Below are 22,730 nucleotides of genomic sequence, written 5' to 3' on the forward strand. Positions count from 1 at the left end.
TATAAAAGGGGTCTATTTTTCCAAAAACAAAAAATTTTTTTCTTTCCTATTCTCATTTTAGAAGAGCGAACTGAACTATGATCTGTTGTTACTATTTACCTCTAAACGCAATTTTTAGATCAGAAAATATTATTGCACATTGATTTCAAGACTTTTTAAATAGATTAGCAAATGTTCTTCTCATTAAACCTACGATGGGGTAAAGGGAACAAAACCTGCTGGCCCGGCCTGCGCACCTGAGTTAGCAGGTCAATTAGGCTCTGGCCTTGGTGACTGGGACACAGGCTAGCTGTTGGCCACCCCTTACCCCCTCAGCCAGGTGCTTTGTGTAATGTACAATAAACTGTACAGCTGCCTGAAATAAATTATTTTAATAAAGGAATTATTTAGGTTTTGGGGAGGCAGTACTGTCTAGCTTAGAATGTCTTAGAACCTATCTAAGATGTCAAAATAATTCCTATCTTGTCAATGCCTTTCAATGGTTTTATATCAAACCACTTACCTGAATCCTACCCCCTCCACCTTCAGTGTGGCTACCCACTTCCTGCCCACTCTACTCTCCCCACCCTGCTGCCCAGAGAGGTGCACAGAATCCCCTGGTTGTGAGCGAGGCTCCCTGCCAGCTCAGCCGAGTCCCTGAGCTTCCTCATTGCCCCAGAATGACATCTTTTATGAGATTCTTCCCAGCTAACTGAGCCAGCTCTGCAGAGCAGACCCTGAAAGGCTCTATCAGGGCCACCAGGAAACAAGTCATAGAATCTTACTGAGATCTCCAAGTGAGTTTGTGTTAACATCTCTAACAAGGTAAAAGTCTGTAGCAAACAGACTGAGTGAGAATGATTGATATATATAGTAAGAGATAACAATAATGTTAATTAAAATATTTAACACAAAGGCAGAAACTAGTATAAAATATTTAGAAAGTGACAATCCTCCCTTCTTCAAAATTACACATAGAGATTGATTCTGCCCACTTAGGACAATCAATCCACAGAGCACTATGACACGTAAGTCACCGACGGGGAAACACAGAACCGCATCATAGAATGACTCTGTTTCACATCAAAACTTGGGACACATCGTCTGACAAGCACAGGCCAATGGGCTAGAATATCAGAAACCAGAACTCTTCTTTAAAGTTAAGAAATACAAAGTCAATGAAAATACCACATCCAAAATCGCAAAGCGCTGACAACATAAGGGAGACAGATGGAAATGCTCTAAAGCAGTGGTTCTCAACCTTCTGGCCCTTTAAATACAGTTCCTCATGTTGTGACCCAACCATAAAATTATTCTCGTTGCTACTTCATAACTGTAATATTGCTACTGTTATGAATCGTAATGTAAATATGTGATATGCAGGATGGTCTTAGGCGATCCCTGTGAAAGGGTTGTTCGACTGCCAATGGGGTCGCGACCCACAGGTTGAGAACCACTGCTCTAAAGGATAACAAATGAAGTGAAACAGAGTAAGAGCAGCTTGTCTGGAACATGCAAGTGGCAAAGGCCAAAGGTTTAGTACCACCTGAGTTGGCCAGTATGTAGGAAATGGGCTCTCCTATACCTTCTAGATGGGAATTTAAATGAATATAATCTTTATGGAGGGCAATTTGTCCTCCACGGTACAATTTCAAAATTCTCATGTGCTCTGACTCAGCAGTTTCACCATCACTTATCTTACAGATATAGACCTTCTTGTGTGGAATTTTCCATGTGTAAGTATATTTATTGCAGTAATATCGATAGCAGTCAAAGAACAATTATCCCATCATCAGGGGACTGGTTAAAAATTATGAGCTACCATGTAGCATTAAAAAGAATGAGGAAGCCCTATATGTACAGATATAAAAGAATATCCAAAATATATTAAGTGAAAAAGCAAAGTAGAACAGTGTATCTATATGCTGTCATCAACACATACACATACACACAGAGAGAGATATTTCTACAGACATACATAAGAAACTGGCAGCAGTAACTACTTTCAGGGAGACAAAGACCTTTTCACCACACAGTCTTTTGTACTTTCATATATTAATTCATTTAATCTTCACAACTCTATAAAGAAGGTATATTACTATCATACCATTTTAATAGGTGGAAAAACTGAGACACGAGGTTTTTTATTTTATTTTAAAACTTAAAATCCATAGTTACACAGCTAGTAAGGGCTGGACCGAGACTTGAACCCAAAAAAGGTGGCTTTAGAACTAATCTATGACCTACTAGTGACCCTCAAAGAAGTGCCAATCTCAGAATAATAATACACCTTATATTTATCTGCGTAAGACTTTGTAAAATACTTTCATGCGTTCTATCTCAACTTACAATAGTCTTGTGATCTGAAATAATAAAATAGGCCTGGTCGGGTAGCTCAGTTGATTAGAGTGTTATCCTGATATGTCAAGGTTTGTGGTTCAATCCCTGGTCAGGGCACATACAATAATCAACCACTGGCCCTGACTGGGTGGCTCAGTTTGTTGGAGTGTCGTCCTGTGCACCGAAGACTGCGGGTTCGATCCCCAGTTGGGGCATGTAGGGAGGTAACTGATGGATACTTCTCTCTCACATCAATGTTTCTCTCTTTGTCTCTCTCTCTCTCCAATCAATAAAAAACATGCCCACAGGTGAGGATTAAAAAAATTCACCACATGATAACATTAAAATTAGACAATATAGGTCAAGCATCTATGGCTTTCATAGGAAAGGCAATGAAATAAATTAGATAATGTGATTCACAACATATTTAAATGCCATTTAAACAGTGAAATACTGTCTTGGAGTTACTAAAATAAAAAACCATAATTCTTATATTCTATTTTTAATTATATAGTCATGTTGAACACCTTTGCAGTTTAGTATATGTTAAAATATTGTGTATGCAATTACCACTAAATAAAATTCATTTTAATCAATCCTTAAAATCCAATTCTCAAAATCGCTTAAAATTGTTAAAACAGGACAAGCTAGAACAGAAAGCTTGAAAAGCAAATTTATCTGTCAAACTTGGGAAAGGAAATCCCCCATTTCTTTCTATTAGCTCAGCTCTTAAGTAGATCCAGATATACGTGTAGAAAGTACCAGCTGACATTACTCAATGGGGGTTTCCTTACTTTTGTTAATTTTGGATTTCCTTGCTAGCAGGGACACAATATTTGTTTCTGTTTTATTTAGAAATACTCAGTGAAAGTGAAATGTGCATTTCCCTTATAAAAGTAAAATAAACATTCTCGACTCCCATTTTCCAACTGAAGCACACAAATATCTGAAGAAAATTAAGCCCTGGCACCACTGGATGGGAAAAAATGTGCCAGACACCATCCAGCATCATGTTTTCTAAAGTCTCCCTACAGTATTATCTCATGCTCTTTAATACTTGCCACTTTAAAGAACTCTCTCTTTAATTAAATAATTACCTCTTGGGAAAACACAACTCACTCCTATATTCAGTAGGATTCTCACTTCTCCAATTCTACTTACTCAAATTCTACCACTTCTTCAAAGTCTTGTTCAAAACTCATCTCTATGAAGCCACTGCCCTCTGTTTCAAAGACCCCTCCCTTGTCGGGTGTTAATTATACAAATCACACATCCTGGCAGCTGATCATTGTCTCCTCCTATTCTTTTATTGTTCAATAGCACACGGTGTGTATTCTCTCATGGCACTTATTATTCTGCTTTGAATTACAGTTATTTTAAGTCTCTGTTTCTCTACTCCACTCAAAGGTCTAAACCATGTTCATCTGTGTTCTACCTTTGATTAAAGCCCTGTCCTTGTTTGCTTGAATAGACATAAATCTTGCCCATCCTATAAAAACACAAACTTCTTGAGAGAAAAGAATATGCCACACTTCTTTTTTTCTCTACTTCTGAATACTTAGCCCAATGCCACGTACAAAACAGCACTGAAAGACTCAACAAATACTGTATAGGTAAACCAGTTGTAGTTTAGTTTTACTTAAGTTAAATTATCTCTTCAGTTTCTCTGGTATCTGAATAGATATGTCTCTGATTGAATGAATGACTCAAAAAAGTGAGAGAATACTTCAAATACCCCTTGCTTCTGAGAGTTGCATGAGAGAGTTAATCACACACACACACACACACGGCCAGTGCTGTCTCAGTAGTTAAAAATGATAATGTGGTAGAGTAGACTGAAAACCTGGCCACAACACTTTCTACCTCCTCCCATCAGGAAGCAGAGTCTAATCTCCCACCCTTGAACCTGGGCTGCCTGGTCATGGCTTTGACCAATCAAGTCTGGCAAAAGGTACACTGTGTGATTTCCAAGCCGGGACCTCCAGACATCTTCTGCTCCTGCTCTGGAGGCTCTATCTCCCTTCTGCCATTATGTGAACAAACGAACCACAAGGATGGGGAAAAAGCGGTCCCAACTGAGGGTGCCCTAGAACTGGAAGCCCCAAGTCAACCGGGGTGCTGACCACAAATGTGTGAGTGAACCTAGCTGGACCAGCTGAAGAATCACCCAGCTAAACCCAGTTCGAATGGCCAATCCATGGAAGCACGAGCCAAAAAAATGGTGGTTGTTTTAAGTCATTAAAGTTTTGCGGTGGTTTGTTCCACCACAAAGCTAACTGGGAGAACTAGAAAGTTATCACCACTGACATTTAAAACAGAACACTTACAATTTGTCACGATACTAATTTCTACTCCACAACAGTTTTGCACTTTACAGCTAATGAAAATCACTGCTAAATGTTTAATATTTCTTTTGAATAATATTAAAATTCTAATTATGATTAAAGCACAATTTCTAAATAAAGAGTAATTGCTAGCTTTTTGACTGATTTTTTAAAAAACACATTATCTAATAAATGAGTACAACTCATCCCTATCTCCTTATGCATCGTGAGAATTCTTTTATTTAATACACAATGTGCTTGCTGCTTGAAGCAGGGTATGACTTCTATTCTTCATTGCTTTAAATACTCACTCTGGGAGAGTCAAAATAAGCAGTAAAGCAAACTCTTAAGTCAGTACTACTTACAAGGAGTAGGAAACCCCCCCCCCCCCCATAAAACAATGGCTAATTCTACCTCCTATAAATCGCATTAGATTATGAAATTTAGTTTATGAATTTTGAAATATGAAAAATAAGAATAATTTTTAGTTTAAGACAGGTGGCTCTGGAAATAATCTATGACTTACTAGTGACCCTGAAAGAAGTACCAATCTCAGAATAATAATATGCCTTTCATTTATCCGAATAAGACTTTGCAAAACACTTTCATGTGTTATATAATTTTCAATTTACAAAAGCCTTGTGATCCATTTTCTTTGAAACAAACACACCTTCCAGCTACTAAAATAAATAAAATAAAAGTGATGATAAATTCTCAAAATTCCTGCCACTGAAAATAACTGCAGTAGTAGAAAAGTTTCTTTCAAAGAATTCCATAAAAATTCACCACATGCTAACATTCAAATTAGATAATATAAGCCAAGCATCACTGTATTCACAGGAAAGGCAATGAGATAAACTAGGTCATGGGATTCACACCGTACTATAAATGCCATTTAAACAGTGAAATCCTGTCTTTATTTTACTATAAGAAGAAAATGATACTAAAACAAACTCTCCCTTGAATGTTGTTAGCCCCAAAGCCCTTGTCCTCCTTCCAATCTCCTGAGCCTTCCTTTCTGTCCCCTCCTTTTCTTCCTCTCCTTCAGAGCCTCTTGGACTCTTCCCCTTGCACGGCCGTCTCCAACCATAGCTCGGACCATCGCCTGGGAGCATGTGAAGAGCCTCTCTCCCTCTCCTGAGCCATGGTTCACACCAAAGCTTTCCTCATCTCCAGCCATTTATTGAAGATCTATGCCCAAACCCAGCCCCTTAAATTCAATATACTTGACATTAAAGTCATCATCCCCACTTAAAGACCAGCTCTTCCATGAGATATCTTAGTACTTTTAGGGTTATCACCTTTCCCCCATTTATTCAAACTAGAAACCCCAGTGCCATCTTGAACTCCTTATTCTATTGTTGTTTATTTTTAATATATTGTTATTGATTTCAGAAAGGAAGGGAGACAGAGAAAGAGATAGAAACATCAATGACCTGGAATCGAACTCTGACCATCTGGTTCATAGGTCAACACTCAACCAGGGAGCCATGCCAGCTGGGCTCTCCTATTGTTTTAAACGAATTGGCAAGTCCTACAGATTTAACCTCCACCACACCTCTTGTATGCATTCCCTGTTTTCCAATTCCCCCATCATAATTCAGGATATCATCAGTACCTGATTGAACCACTTTACCAAGACCTGTTTCCATCCCAATTTATCATATATACCACAATGATTTTATCTTCTTAAAGTTCAAATCTAATCAAATGGCTCACCTAATGAAAAACTTAATGTCCCCATGACTTACTAATTAAACTGTCCTATTCAAGGCAACAAATAACTCCACAAATCACTCCCAACTTACCCTTGTACTCTTACCTGCCATATACTTATGATCGAACTGGATTACTTACTGGTCTTTCATGTCCTGTGTCTTCTACTTCTGTTCATGGTTTACAGTATTTCCTTGCTCAATAATGGGGATCAGAATACATATGTAAAATTTGCACTGCTTTAAAATTTACCATTATGTGATAAAGAAATTCCTAAACATTTCATTTTTTTGGTAAACAATTTTCGCAAATTTGAGTCATGGCATATATTCTGTACCTGTACTATTTTATTGATTACAGATATCTTAAATTATCATTGTATTATCAAAGCTTAAGCTTGATTCTCAGTTAGAGTTGGAGTATTTACTAACTACAAGGCTGGTATTTATAACCTATAATTGTAATATGCTTCTCCGAACCCTCTCCTCCTTCAGGGCCTCTTCATCTCCTCCCCGAATGATGACCTCCAGTCTCCAGCCCATGCAATTACCAGAATGCAGCTGCAGGCCAATGGCCATTACAGCAAACACAAAGAATAGCTCACTGCTTCTCAGAGCTTGGCATTCTGAAAACATAATAATATACTTTCTATGTTTAGAGGTGGGGTCATGGGGGAACCTGTATTCAAGTCCAATGAGTCAGATGAGAAAGTTAGTATGTTTCAGACAGGATGTCTGTGCTGGCATGTACTGTCACCAAAAGCAGTGGACACAGAATATTTTATTTTAAAAGACAGTATTAATACATGTTCAAATGTCAGATTATAAATTGGATATGTCAGTATTATTGGTTTCCATTTTGCATACCATTTAAACAAAATAATTATCATATTTCAAAGCTACATCAAACATGGCCTCAAATTCCTCTTTTCCTGCCGAACCATCTCACATGCTATGAGATAAGCCTCTCCAAATCCAGACTTCTTAAGAGGCCCCACACTACAGATGTGCACTTGCTCTACCCTGGGGAAGACTCCGGGAAGCCAGGGCTATCGGTGTTAAGGCAGAAGGATGAGCTTGCCGAGCCAAGTGAAGAAAGGGAGAGGTAAGCAGAACATGCCATGAAGAGGACAGCGAGTGTGACAGCCTGGAAGTGAAACAGAACACAATACTTCCAGGGAACTGCAAGTGTCTGGATCAAAGGGCTGGAGAGGAGAGGGGAGAGAAGGAGGAAAAGAAGCCAGTGCCAGATGGCCTCTATGTCAGGAAGGCTGGGCGGGCCATGTGAGGGACAACCATGACCAGACCTGCACTTCGGGATGATCAATCACTCAGGCAGAAACTGGGGGGAGGCCAGTCTGGAGCAGGAAGCAGGTAGAAGGCTGAGGGTAAAATCACAAATAGAGCAGCAGCAGCAGAAGGACATGGGGGAGGGACTAGTAGAGGTTTTCAGGAATGGGACTAGACAGCACATCTTGTTAACTGGCTGAAAGTCCTTACTTGTCTCTTTGGAGAAATAATTTTTCTGCTTTTGATAAATGTAAAAATAAAGCTCTGATGGAGAAGGAAAATATACCTAAATGAGTGACAACTATATTATCTTGACTCTAACCCTATCAAGTGTAAAAAGCATTGTCAACCTAATACTTTGGGTGAGGACCAAAGCTACCACATAACAGGAGAGATGGAGGTTAAGGCTGATGGCTGGGGGCAGGAATTAAAAGTTCTGGAGTCTGACTTGTAAATTTCTTGCTTTATGTAACTGAAATAAAGTAAAAAAGTAGTGTCCCCCTAGGGAAACAGAAAAGAAGTACTTTCCACCAGTCAGGTAAGCATCCAATGGTCAAACTGGGCAAGGTCTGGGCACACCTCCAGACAATTGGCAACCGCACTTGTACTCAGAGCAGAGCTGACGCCCAAGGGGACCTTGGAGAAAGGGACACAAGGCCTCACCCCATCCTCTCATTCCCAGGAGTGTGTGTCCAAGTACCTGGCATGGAATACTTTTCCCATGGGGGACAAGTTCCTTGAACTAGGCTTTAACTCCTTTGGTAGTCTTTCATTCATTCCCCAAATATATAGGAAGCCCTGGATCCATGCCAGGTGCTGTCCTAGGCACCGCAGAGGGTAGCAATCAAGGCAGACAAGACCTGCTCTCACTGAACTGACATTCTAACCAAAGGCAAATACATAATGAAGATGAAGAAATCCCATGATAAAGATAACAGATTAATTTATCCAACTCTGAAAACTGCATTTTGCTATTTTTAATAATCTGACCATTTATTTTAGAAAATGCTACTCAACACCTTTCACCACCACCCCCTACTCTCATTTCTTCCCCAAATTTTGCACATCAAGTTCTAAGAGCTTGCAATCTCAAGTGAACAGTGTCCTCTCTCTCTCACACCCAAGACATTAACTACTTGCCTATGTCCCTTGTGCCTAGCAAAGTGCTCTGCATATAGGAGGTGCCTGTTCACTACAAAATATTTTTAAAATATGTCATCAGTTGATTAGGAAAAAAGCTAACTTAAATAACTGGGCTCAAACAGCAGAGCAGATGCTCTCCAATCAATCCAGTGCATACCCATAAGAGAACCCCCAGCATATTAGAGGCCCACAGAGCACGCAATGATAGCTGCAGCTCCATTACATCGGCTATTATATTTGCTCAAAAGAAATACATTTCATCAGACACAGGCTGGTTCATGATCTGAACAGTACTGTGCTTTCTACTTCCCTATCACAAAAAGGTTGCCAACACCAATACTGTACTGAAAACTTATTTGTTACCTTATCAACATTTGTTCACACCCTTGTCCACGACAGAACATTTCTTACCCACTTGAAAGTCAAGCAATATTTTATCCTTCACTAAAATGTCTTAATGCTTTAACAAAGTAGCTAAAACGCTCTGAGTTGGTTTCCTTGAAGTAAAAAACTAATGCCAACTATTAATAACTCATAGCATGTATATTCCTTGAAGTAAAAACGATTAAAGGAAATGCCTTTAAGCAAGCAAAAAGAGAGTAACTAATATTTGTGGAGTATACTAAGTTTGTAACATACTTTCACTTTTTGTTTTTAAATATCTGATTTAATCCTTTACAACTCTGTGAATTAGGTATTATTAATTATTATTAATTTTACACATACTTCACAGAAAAGTAAAATTCCACTGATTTTATTGAAAAAACAACAACACAAACACACAAACTACTCCATGGGTGAGCCAGAATCTGAATTTCTATTTTCTGATTCCAAATTCCAGGATCTTTCCAGGCCTGGACAGTCTCCATCCTTAACACTGTCATCAACATAGCTAAAGTGATTACATAAGGAGTTTACAAAATAGGATTTCATGACTAATATAAATTTTAACAAATACAAGGTGACTAACTCTGAAGGACAGTACTTGAGTATAACAAACACACAACTATCTATGATCATTATTAAGGCTATCAATTATGCATATGAATAGACACCTGTCGGTCTGTTCACACCTGTATTCCCAGCATACTCAATAAACACTTGTTGAATGAATGAGTGAATGAATGCTAAGTACAATATGAAGTATAAGAAAGAGGTTCTCAGACACAGAAGGATAGAGTTAATTTATACAGTTAATTTATACAAAAGTAGCTATACAGTTGTTCACAAGGAAAACAATACATTAATAAGTAATAATACAAGAATAAACTTTGTGTTCTGTGTCCTCACAACTGTAAACCTACTCTTGCTCAACCCTGTACTGAAACCCAGGACACTGAGTACAACTTAATTCTTTAGGTAATTACCAAGGGACTTATGAGTGCCTCGCTATGCTATGTATGAATGAATGTTCCCTATGAGAGAATAAACCGCATGAGACCTGGAATGAGAAGTCAGACTTGTAGCCTCTAGAATACCTCGCTAAATGACCCTTAATAGTTTAGTTATTTTCAACCCTGACTTTATATAAACACGACCCGAGGAACTTAAAAAATGCCTAGAGCCCCACCAGACACCAACAAAATCTGAATCTCTGGAGGTGAGGATGGAGTTCTCATTTTTTTAAAAAATATATTTTATTGATTTTTCACAGAGAGGAAGGGAGAGAGATAGAGTTAGAAACATCGATGAGAGAGAAACATCGATCAGCTGCCTCCTGCACATCCCCCACCAGGGATGTGCCCGCAACCCAGGTACATGCCCTTGACCGGAATTGAACCCGGGACCTCTTAGTCCGCAGGCCGACGCTCTATCCACTGAGCCAAACCGGTTTCGGCTCATTTTTATTTTTAAGGTTCACAGTGATATCAAGTGATAGTCAGTTCACTAGATATCAAGTGATGGGTGAGCGCCACAACTGTAAACCAATGGCTCTCAAACTCTGATTTATGAGAATCAGATGAGGATGAGAACTTGTTAAAAAAATTCAGCCCAACCCCGACGGTTTCAGACTCAGAAGGTCTGGGGTGGCCCCCAGAAAACCTGCATTTTCAATGTTTCCAGGTGGTGCTCCTGCTGCTGGCGGACACCACACTTTGAGAACCACTGTTGCAGACCCTCTTAAGTGTTTCTTGAATGAATTAAGTTATATGTGTAGAAGATACACAAATAGGAAAAACATGAACATTATATGAAAATTTTTAATTAAAATAGGAACTTCATGCTTCACTGGTCATCAGGAAAATGTAAATTAAATCCACAGTGAGATACCATTGCATACTTATTAGAAAGGCTAAAATGAAAAAACGAACCCAACATACCCAAATGCTGGTGAGGGAATGCAGAATGGTACACCACACTGGAAAACAGCCTGTCAGTTCCTACAGTTATACATATACTCACCATGCGAGCCAGCAATCCCATCCATGCCTGGATATTTACCCAAGAGAAATTAAAACTTACATTCACATAAAAACCATGACTGTTTTATAACAGTTCTATTCATCATGCCCCCAAGCTCGAAACAACCGAAATGTCCTTCAACTACTGACTAGATAAGTCAGCTATGGTACATCCATAGGATGAGATACTATTCAGCAACACAATGCAACAAGCTGATGATAGTAGCAACGCTATGGATGAATCTCAAATGCATTCTGCTCAGTGAAAGAAGTCATGTAAAAGTCTGTCTAATGTATGATTCCATGTATGCCACATTTGAGAAAAGTTACAATGATGGAGACGAAAACAAAACACTGGTTGCCAGAGGCTGGAAATGGGGGAGAGGTATCAACTACAAAAGGACACCCATTATATGCACCTAACAATTATGAAACTTAAATCCTTCCAAGCTCAGAAATGAATAACTTGACAAGATATTTATTTTCTGAAGTATGATGTATATCATCCCAGGACACTTATGATTCCGCCTCCCTATTCCAGGTTCAGGTTGCTTTCTGAGGACCGATGGCATCACACTCTCTCAAAATAAGCCACCACAAGACATCCACAGCTCACAGTTTGTGTTTAAACTTGCTGCTGACTCATTTCTCCCTTGATAACTGAACCTTTCTTTCCTAATAACTTTAATTATAGCCATCTCTCATTCTAAAGCTTCCCCTTTCCTTGGGAACGAATTTGTTATCCCTGTGATCTCCTGACTATGAGACACAGGGCAAATATGTCACCTCCAGGACCCAGTCTGCTAAAAACAGAACCTGCATTTTTCATGCATTCCTCTCCTGCACACTGTCACAAAGATTAAGAGAGATGGTGTATTTGCATGGGGTTATTGTTGTTACGTTTGAAATAAATTTCATGGAATTTGTTCTAAGCTTGTAGTGCAATAAATATCCCACTCCTCTCTGGCATAACATAGCAAATATTCACACCGGAAGTAGCATTCTTAGGTACTACTTATTGAATTTTTTGGTAATGCCAAAACCATAGAATCTGGAAAAGGAGGGCCTAGTTTTAAGTCTCTCTCAACTTCCTCTGTGACCTTTTACGAATCTCATGTCTTTACCTATAAAATGAGACTTTACCTATAAAACAACTACGTGTTTTTCTAGGGGCTACTTCGAAGGCAAGATGGGGCACACAGTAATAAACCACTACATAATGTCTGATATGACTCCTACCCCTGACCTCTGAATAGAAGTGACCCAGCAAGAAAGTCTCTCATTGTCATCGGAGTACATGGAGGCCCAAACAAATTGTTCTCTACTCAAGAGCCCTATGACAAATCAATTTTTCAAGAAATGAAAGAAACACCTAAATTGAGAGAAAAGAGGACCACATGGGAGTGTTTTTAAGAGCTGGTATAATATGTATGGGGGAAACAACATGAGCTTTGAGTTTCAGCACTTATGGACTCAGGGAAGTTATATGACTTCTCTTTGCATATTTTCTTATCTATAAAATGGGCATAGTTACCTTGTAGGGTTGTGAGCAATCAACAATAATATAAAGAATGTAAGCTCCATATGCTGTGCACAGGTAGGCACTCAAATCAATGCTGCCTGTAGTTACTCATCAATTCAATAAGCACTCATTAAGTACCATGTGGATTAGGCACCATACAAAGCCTGGATATTACTTTTATTATTACTAATTTCCAAAAGGACTAGGGCAGGGGTGGGCAACCCCTGGCACGCATGCCAAACATGGCACGCCAGTAACTTTTGCTGGCAGGCAAAACCCTCTCTTATAATCTTCCATTTATAATTTTTTTCTTAATATCGACTTTATTTTTCAGATAAATTCAGTGTAGGTGCATCTTAGATAAATAAATAATTTTACATAACAAGTTATCTTAAAGACCACAGACATGGATTGACAAGAGAGGGGAAGAGCAATTTCTATGCCTCTGCCTTAACTCTCCCTGCCTTCCTAGATCCAACCAGTGTTTTGGTTTCATCCACATACGCTTGTGAATCTTTGTTCTCAGTGGTGAATTTTGTTAAGTCTCGTAATAGGAGTAGCCTGACCGATGAAAGTAGTAGCTCGTGCATATCTCTGAAGGTCACGAAATATAAACCTGATATAAAATCTGTCATCAGTGATGCAGCAGCAAAAGTCCCACTGATAATATCAAACGGAGTCATAAAGTTTTCTCTCTATCAGTGTACATGTATACATTAAAAAATAAATGTATTTTTCATCATCATATACTGTGTTTTTGTCGCTCGAATGAATTTTATTATTTCTTCAGGGTTCTTCACATACATACACCTTAAGAGATATCAAGTAGGCGTAACATGTTCTCAAAAAATTAGGGTTGGCACGCAGAAGAATTTTGAGTCAGAGATTTTGCTGGTTTTGGCACGCACTCACAAAAAGGTTGCCCACCCTTGGACTAGGGCAAATCTAAGGTGAAGGCTGAGTAGACTGACATCTTTATTGCTCATTATAAAAGTCATATAGAAAAGCTAATTTCTCACCACAAAGGAGCTCCTTGATAGTTTAAGGCCGTGGTCGGCAAACCGCGGCTCGCGAGCCACATGCGGTTCTTTGGCCCCTTGAGGGTGGCTCTTCCACAAAATACCACATGTGGGCGCGCACGTACAGTGGGACTGAAATTTCGTGGCCCGTGCACAGAAGTCAGTATTTTGTGGAAGAGCCAGTATTTTGTGGAAGAGCCACCCTCAAGGAGCCAAAGAGCCACATGCGGCTCGCGAGCCGCAGTTTGCCGACCACTGGTTTAAGGCCTTGACTAAAATTCCAACGTGACAGAATCAATCTATTTTGCATTAATCTATTTTTCTTCACTTATTCAATTACTTATTTGGTGCCCCAACATACTTTAAAATATAAACATTTCTGGAAATTAAATAAAATAAAACAGAAGGAGGAGGATAGTCACAACCCTCCCTGATGCCTGCCTCTATCTCTGGCACTTCCTGTCTGCTGGTTCAACAATTTACTAGCTTCATAACCTTGGAAAGATCACTGTACTTCTCTGAAGCAGCTTCATCATTAAGGTGGGAAGGGTACCATTTAGCTTCACTGATGTAAATAAAGACATTTGGGAAAGAGAAAGAGTATGGGGTGAGAAACACCAAGAAAGCGGAAAGAAGGAAAGAGACACAGAAAAGAGTCAGTCAGAGGCTGACTCCGAGAAGAGGAAGAGGGACAGAAGCAAATATACAAGGAATAAAAAATTTGCATAGGGCAGAATTTCACTCAATGAGCATATGTCCTCAGGCCAGGGATGCAATCCAGCCTGAAAGGTCAATCTCTGTTGTGAAATGTATGGTTTTTAGCATTTCCCAATAATTATGGTCATAGAGCAGGCAAATGGTGATGGCTTCATCAGTATCAAGGAATAGAATGAAGACCAACTGAGGTCCACAGAGAGGACAAAACTGTCTATAGAAGAACCAGAAAACTGAATTTTTCATAAATTTTGTTAAATATTCTTCTAAGCAGTCACATTTGAAGTGAGCCATCCTCAATTCCTGAGCATATGCTGCTGTTACTAAAAAACTGTCTGTTGCTATATGCACCATACATTTGCACCAACACATCACTGTAGAGGACTGTGTACACAGAATCATTATGTTGACTTTATTGAGCAATTTAAAGGATTGTTTTCAGATCCCAACCCTATAAATGCTAATTTTCTTCCTCCTCTTCTTCTCTTCTTTACTGATGATAAATTACTGAAGGGAAAAGGAATTTTAGCACCGGACTGCCTTAACTAGGTTCTGACCCTCTCTTTCTAGTTAATAATTCTGTTCTGTAAATATTATCTGAACTCTGGTTATGTGAGGAACAAAAGGAATATAGAGATGAGTAAGAACTATATTCCTGCCTTAAAGGATCTTGGGTTTTGGTTAATTGCCAACCAGCAATACACAGTGTTTGGATGGACAGAAACACCTTAGGAAAAGAAATATTTAGAGGTGGGAGGATATATCAGGATTAAGTCAGGTTGATCAACACTTTGCCCAGTTTAAATGCACTCAACATACTTCCAGGCACAGCCAAACATTTTCCCTCTTGGCACTCACTACCTTTGTGTCTTCATCTCTTTTCTTCCAGGTCTCAAAACTCACACACACCTTCCCAATCTGCAAAGGTGCGAATCTTCTCTATAATCTTCCCCAGTGCCCATCAGCATCTGGGTTAGGGGCTCCCACACATGGCTCCTCACCACAAAACCTCCATCTACTTTTCCACAGAACCCATGAGGCTTCCACTCTGCATTCCCAAATGACACAGAATGCACATTATGGCCTTACTTTGAAGTATCTTGAAAGCAAAACCATCCCTTTCTCTGAAGAAATTATAATCTACTGTTAATTGGCCAAATTAACGCTAATGTCCCTCGTTAAGTGCACAACAAGGCACTAAATTATGAGGTTAAATCAAAGGTCACAAACTGATTGTTTTGTTTGCACAGTGTTTTGAAAATCTGCTAACCAATCAGCTAGATTTCTGGGTTTTCCAAAAGAACCTGAAGATCTGGCCATGCCAGCAACAACAGACTGGCACGGTGGCAGTGTCTCCTTTAGGCAGGGCATGAGGTCTCAAGTCTCTGGTCTTCTGAAAATTCTTGTGAACACCAAGGACCTGGGCTATAGATGCTATGTGTCTAGATCTCATGCTGAAGTTCAAGGAATATAGCAGTAAGCAAAACACAAAAGCCCCAGCCCTGGAGGAACTACCTGCGGTTTTGAATAGATGCTTAAGGAAAGGGAAAACACCCCATTAGGAACAGCAAAGTGAAGGCATGTCATGTTCCCAAGGAACTCCCTATTAATGGGATCCTTGAGGGAAGTGAATCGCCACACCCTATTTTATCAGTTTTGAGATCTAGATTGAGCATGCTTAAAGGGGAAGGTACATAGTTAATTTGTGAGTCCATATAATTAAAAGATTAGAATATAAATTTATATATATATAACAAATGTTATTGTCACTGAAATTGATTTCTAAGATTCACTCATGGATTCAAATATCTCCATATCTTATTTTCTGCATTTATCACATATGACCCAAACATGTATACGGTTAAATCTATGAACACCTTCAAATTAGCATATTTGCATTTTAAAAAGGCATGTTCTTCTGTGGGTCAGATGGTCTACTCTTAACCTTTAAAAGTAGCAACAAAATGACATTTTATATAAGGTTATTTTAATACTAAAGATCTCAGATTCACAGTCAATTCTATTTCTGACCACAAAGTGAAGCCCTTATATTTTGAAGATTTCTAAGTACCAATTCTTGTCTGATGCCCTTAACTTCTGCCTTGCTGACCTGCACTAAAACTTCTTATGCCTGCTAATCATATAACAGGGAAATGAATAAAGGATGCCAGAAAGATTGCTTAATGGCTTGAGAAATCTATACAGAGGTGTAGGCACATTCTAATTAAGTTCTCCTGATGTTAAAATTGCAGAAAATCATAGGTTGCAATAGTGGAGACAGTGTAAGTGAAAAAGGCAAGGAAGAGAGAACATTACCTGAACATATTGTTTAGATAAATTAAAATAATTTCATCCAAAAAAGTCTGACTACATCTTAAAGCCTTAAACCAAATCATACTGTTTATTTCACAACTTGGGTTAGTAAGAACATGATTATCATTTAGGAAAATGGAATTCTTTTCTGCGAAATTGTTCCCTAACTCAGTTATCATCACCACCACCATCATAGTCATCTTGTCTAGAAGTATACACATTATCTTCAGACAATCTTGCTCTGTATGACTCAAAGAATTAGAACTCAGAAAAATGGGTGACATCGGTAGGAAGACCAGGCTATACATTAAGTGACTCAAACCAAGGACTTCTGGCTGCTAAGCTCATATTCTTCCCACTACACCGTTCTAGCTCTTTCTCAATAATAACTTAAATCTAAAGTAAGCCTTTAAGAGGCTGCCAAGATCCACTATCTCATTAGATCTCAGTAATAATCCTGAGAAGTAAATAGGGCAGACATAATCTCTCTAATATACAGGATACTTGGTACCCAGGGATAAAATGATTTGTCCAAAGAGGTTGGATCTAATGCCTGGTAATACCCATAAGACATAAGTAACTACTAAAAAAATACCGTGTGCTACTGAAGGATGTTACCTCTAGAGTAATCATATCTTCAAAGGAGGAGAGTGTATCTGTCACGCTTGCATTCTAGGGATGGTAAAGACTAGGTATCTGTACTGCCTCTTTCCCACCATAATCCTTCACACACACTGTCCTGCTGGGTCTGAACCCAGCCTCAGAATCTTCTTGAAAATACAGCTCCAGGCAGCCCCTATCAACTGTCTGGCAAGACAGGCCACCCAGGTAAAACCTGCGTTCCTTACCCTGACTCTCTTCATTTAGGTCCCACATTGTATTACATTTGTTTTTGACATCCTTTCTTTGCTTTTCATTTGATAATTGCCATTCAAGCTTCTCACATTATTTCACGTGTGTATATATTGTCTTCTCCCAGTACCAGGACTCTGCCTTTTATTTATCTCAGAACATCAACTCAAAGTGTCCTGCGTGATGGAGACAAATGTATGGTACTCATGGAAAAAACTCAGGTTTACAAAAACACACCTGGAACAAAAAGTTGCCGTTGTTTCTGATTATGGTTTAGACCAGCGGTAAGTAAACTTTTCTGAAAGGGGCCATATAATAAATATGAGCTTTGTGGGTCAGATGGTCTCTGACACACCACACAGCTCTGCATTGCAGTGTAAGGCACCACAGACAATCTGTAAATGTATCTATATTCCAATAAACTTCACTTGTGCACACTAGAGTCTGAATGTCCATACCATTTTCACATATCACAAAAAAAGGATTCTTCTCTTGATCCCCACCTCCCACCCCCAATTAAAAATTAAAAAGCCATTCTTAGCTTGCAGGCCACAGAAAAGCAGGAGGCAGGCTGGGTTCGGCCCACAGGCTGCAGTTCATGGACCCCTGGCCTGGCTCTGAGATTTTCAAAGTGAGAATTTCTGGTGGTCTACAAGATCCAGTCAACAAGTCCAACTCCCTGTGTGTGACTGTGAGGTCGGATTTTCTCCGTGTTATCAATGACAAGAGACTGAACACAGACGCAAGTACAAGGGTCCAGCTGCCTTCTATTAAGGCAGAAATTGAAGAGATTTGCCAAAATGTAAAATAACGTCTCTCTTCTCACTAATTCTTTATGGTATTATTATATGCATTATTATATTTCAGATACTCATAAAGCTGTTTATGTTAACATGTAATGGGTTTATTATTGATTTTTAAATGGATTATTATATTTTAAATTCCTCAGTTTTGATTTCTAACATGATGAATATCAGTAGCTATAACCCATGTGAACCAAAGCTCTCTGGGGCCCTCAGTAATTTTAAGAATGTAAAGGGATCTTGAGAGCAGACAGTTTGAGAACTAACTGCTGACTACAGCTGGTTGACTCATTCCTGCGGCACTTCCACCCACCAGACAGACCACCTGATTTCAGTCTCCATCCTGACTTCTCCCCACCTAAGAGCTTTCTGGCATTTCTCTGATTCGATCCTGATTTGGTAAAATTTAATCCCATGCAATTTATGTTCTTGGATAATGAATTGGTGAAGGCAAGGTGGCCATCTTCATGAAAGGACCTTCAGAAACGTGCAGCCCACAACACACTTCAGCCTTTACTTCGCCAAAACAGGCAACATGATGCAACGATGCCTCCTTGGCTTGTATTTTCAAATCTTAAAAAAAAGGTATTGTGATTCCTTGCCTCCATGAGAACATAGCTCAAAACAAACAGATTTCACTGGCTCCTTTAGAAATCAGAGATCCTTTGACTTGGCCCCGCAAAAACTGTGGGAGCCCTCAGGGCAGCCTGAAATCTAAAGAAAGAAAATTCACCAGACCTGATGCCAGTTTATTGGCAGTGCCAATGATAATGCACTGTCAATTGTATTTGCAACATCTTTAAGAGAGGATTAACATTTGGTTTGTTCTGTTGAGATTTAAATTCTTTTAAAGGATATTTTAGGAAATAGGAGGAAAAGTGGTCTTATTTCCAGTGTTACCATATAAGGAAACCTTATATAGGGAAGCATTTCTTTCGATATAAATTAACTTTGTCATAAGATTGAGCTGTCTATCCAAATGATGTGTACTGCTGGCCTTGGGAATCCTGTCCACCCCCCAACCCCCAACCCGAATTTTAGAGAGATTTAAACAATAACTATGATTTCCAACATTAATCATTTTGTTGAATTATACATTAACTAGAAAGTGTTTCGCCACAAGTATATGACTCTAAAAATCTCTTATGGAATAATAACTTTGTAAATACCGAAAAAGAAGTTTGTATTTTAGGATATTTATCTTCAACTTGCATTATAAAATACTCAAAAAAAAAAAAAAAAGGAATTATAATCAGATACTAAATCTGCCATAATTTGTGATTTTGGCTTCAACTAGTAAAATAAAACACTTTTGGCTATTTTGAACAACACCAAAACTGAAATTCACTACCATCTTTAAGATCAGAAAGCCACTAGCAAAGTATTACCTGTTTAGGGGATTACTACTCATTTGGGCAACAGTGCAAATTATATTAGAAAGATTTTGGTAGTTGTGATGCTCAATGAAGAACAGAAAATAGCCTTAAAATGTGGGGAAATGCTTACTGTTTAAATCTACAGTAAAAGCAAAAGTCTCACCATGATTGCAAAACATTTCAAATTGTGAAACTTAATCTGTAAAATAGACAAAAGTAAGCCAGCTTCCTCAGTTAGTTTTGAGATCTCAGCATCAACTTAAAGAAAATGCTTATATTTAAAAGAAAGCCTATTTCAAAATACGAATCCCTATATTTAGTACAAAATACAGTCATAAATTGGTATGTCGTATCATACAACATTCCTCTTGTTCCATGTGTATGCAAATGAAGGCAATGTGAAACTTAAGTTTTTAAAAAAGTGACTTACTCCACTCTTCAATTCTTTAAGCAATAAAAGTGCCTCAAGCCAAAAAGAAAAAAAGACAACTGATGCCAAGGTAAAAACAATCAAATTACATAAAATCGGTATGTGAATTTCATGGAAAAAAAGAAAACAAGGATATGTGTACTTCACTGAGTAGAAAAGATGTATTGCTTCTGGCAAATATGTCTACAAAACGCATTTTTATATGATAAATCATTTTCCCCATTCTCATCTTAAAATAAAAATTGTTAATTAAAAAACCTGAGTACCATAAAGTTGATTAGGAAGGCAATAAATTTCAAAATCACATGGAATTTATACTATCACAAAGACAGAAGGGATCAAGAGAATTTTGGTCCATATTTGAGAAGAAAAAATATAGTCTGAATAAACACTGTTTCTACTATATTCCAAAGCAACAAAACTAGAATCGAGTATAGTTATTTTAAAGCTTGGCACAGCAGTTAAAATTTGAAAAACACCCTTGTTATTTTAATAAAATAATTTTCAGTTTTATTTTTCCCCCCATACCCCTCCCCAACACGGGTACAACACAGTGTAAATTTCTGTAGCTGGTAGGGAATTTTCTTAGCACTTTGTGGAAACTGTTGGCTTTCAGAAACAGACAGGCTGATTTGAACCAAAAGTTAAGACAAAACACAGAATTGCAACAATAATAAAAAGCCATTTAGGAAGAGGATCAAGCCAAGCAGATAAGCAAACTTCATAAAATCAGCTTTCTGGGACTGTCCATCAAGTCAGTTCCCTAATTTCAAAAAGCCAAAGCAAAGCAAAGCAAAGCAAAGCATGCTGACTTACATTGCTTCTTCAGTTCTCTCAGCTGTTGTTTAAACTGCACAAATTTTTCATTGTTTTGAAAGTCTGCATCAGAATTCTTATTCTGTAAAGCCAAAAATTTCTTCTCCACTAATAACTTTAGATCTGGTATATTCTCTGGACGTTCTTCTTTTACCTGACAATGACAATAAAATTATCTTAGTTAAATGTTATCAATAACACAGTTTTGTAACATTATTTTTACTTCATCTCATTCAGATGAAAATACAATGAGGTAGAAAACAGAATCCCCTCACTAGAGAACCAAAGTGATTGGGACTTGTTCCAGGACAGATTGCTGGAAAAAATGGAGGGAATCATTCATCCCATCTACTCATCGCTTCCTTCTTCTTCTTCTTCTTCTTCTTCTTCTTCTTCTTCTTCTTCTTCTTCTTCTTTTTCTTTTTTTTTTTTTGCTCAATTTATTGGAGTGACATTAGTTAATGTTAATTAGTTAAAAAGATTATATGTTTCAAGTGTACAATTCTGTAATATAGCACCCAAAGTTCAATCTCCTTCCATCACCCCCTTTACCCTTTCAACCTCCCCCCAGATAAGCACTTTACTGTTATCTTTGTCAATGAGTTTTTATTTGTTTTGTTTGTTCATTTGTTGATTTCTGTTTTGTTTTTATTTTTTGTTACTCCTCACCAAAGGGTATTTCCATTGGATTTTAGAGAGAGTGAAAGGGAGGGGGAGAGAGAGAAACATTGATGTGAGAGAGACACATTGATTGGTTGCCTCCCACAGGAGCCTGAACCAGGGCTGGGGATCAAGCCTGCACCTGAGGTACGTGCCCTTAACCACAACTGAACATGGCACCCTTCAGGCCAACAGGATGACACTCTATCCACTGAGCCAAACCAGCCGGCACTGTTGCTTCCTGTTTTATATCTCACATAAGTGAAGTCATGTGGTTCTTGTCCTTTTCTGACTTACTTTGCTTAGCATGATACCCTCAAGATACATCCATGTTGTCGCAAATGGCAATATTTCGTCTTTTCTTACGGCTGAGTAGTATTCCACTGTGCCCTAACTTGCCTTCTCCCCGCAAATACTGGAGAAAAATGGCACACAGCCCAACGCTGTGAGCTCATTGCACCAGAACCTGAGCACCACTTTTTCCTTTAACCCAGGTCTGCTCTGCTCGGTGCCCTCCCCTGCTTCACCTGCAGCCACTCCACCCTCCATTCTCATCGTTCCTCCTTTCTGGCCCTCCGCATCAGCAGGTGAGAGTGGCTGCGACCTCACAAAAGAAGTTGAGACTTTAACCTTGAACTTCCTCTGCTGCCACAACAAGGAATAAATGCCTCCTATTCTGTTCAAAGCTAAATTCTCAATCTATGTTCTTGGTTTTCCTCCCAATATTTTATTATAAAAATTTCAAATGTGAAAACTTGAAAGAATTAATTGTATTTTACCATTCATCTACTTCCTGGATGCCACAATTAATGTTTTGCTATGAGTGCTTTATCACACATCTATTCATCTGTGTCCCTCTATCCTCAACCTTGTTCTCAAGTTCATTCTGAATTCCATCTTCTTTATCTCCTGCAGAGCAAACTTTCCCCTGTAAGTGCTTTCCCCAAAGCCTTTAAATTGGTTCTTTACACCCATATTTAAAAACAAACAACCTCTTTAATCCTTGCCCACTCTCCTGCTATTTTCTCTCCA

At 38.6% G+C, this 22,730-nt stretch overlaps 1 protein-coding gene across 7 annotated transcripts in view; it reads right to left on the minus strand.

Annotated features, from left to right (window-relative positions):
- The window catches only part of NSMCE2 (NSE2 (MMS21) homolog, SMC5-SMC6 complex SUMO ligase), a 221,299-nt gene that overhangs the window by 117,320 nt on the left and 81,249 nt on the right, over positions 1 to 22,730 (minus strand). For all 7 annotated transcript variants that reach the window (XM_059672727.1, XM_059672726.1, XM_059672728.1 and 4 more), the window contains one exon: positions 21,039 to 21,192. In XM_059672727.1, the coding sequence (XP_059528710.1) occupies positions 21,039 to 21,192 (154 nt within the window). The remainder of the gene's footprint in view (positions 1 to 21,038; positions 21,193 to 22,730) is intronic.

The sequence above is a fragment of the Myotis daubentonii genome, chromosome 17, assembly GCF_963259705.1.
Source record: "Myotis daubentonii chromosome 17, mMyoDau2.1, whole genome shotgun sequence".
In the NCBI taxonomy this organism is placed as follows: Eukaryota; Metazoa; Chordata; class Mammalia; order Chiroptera; family Vespertilionidae; genus Myotis; species Myotis daubentonii.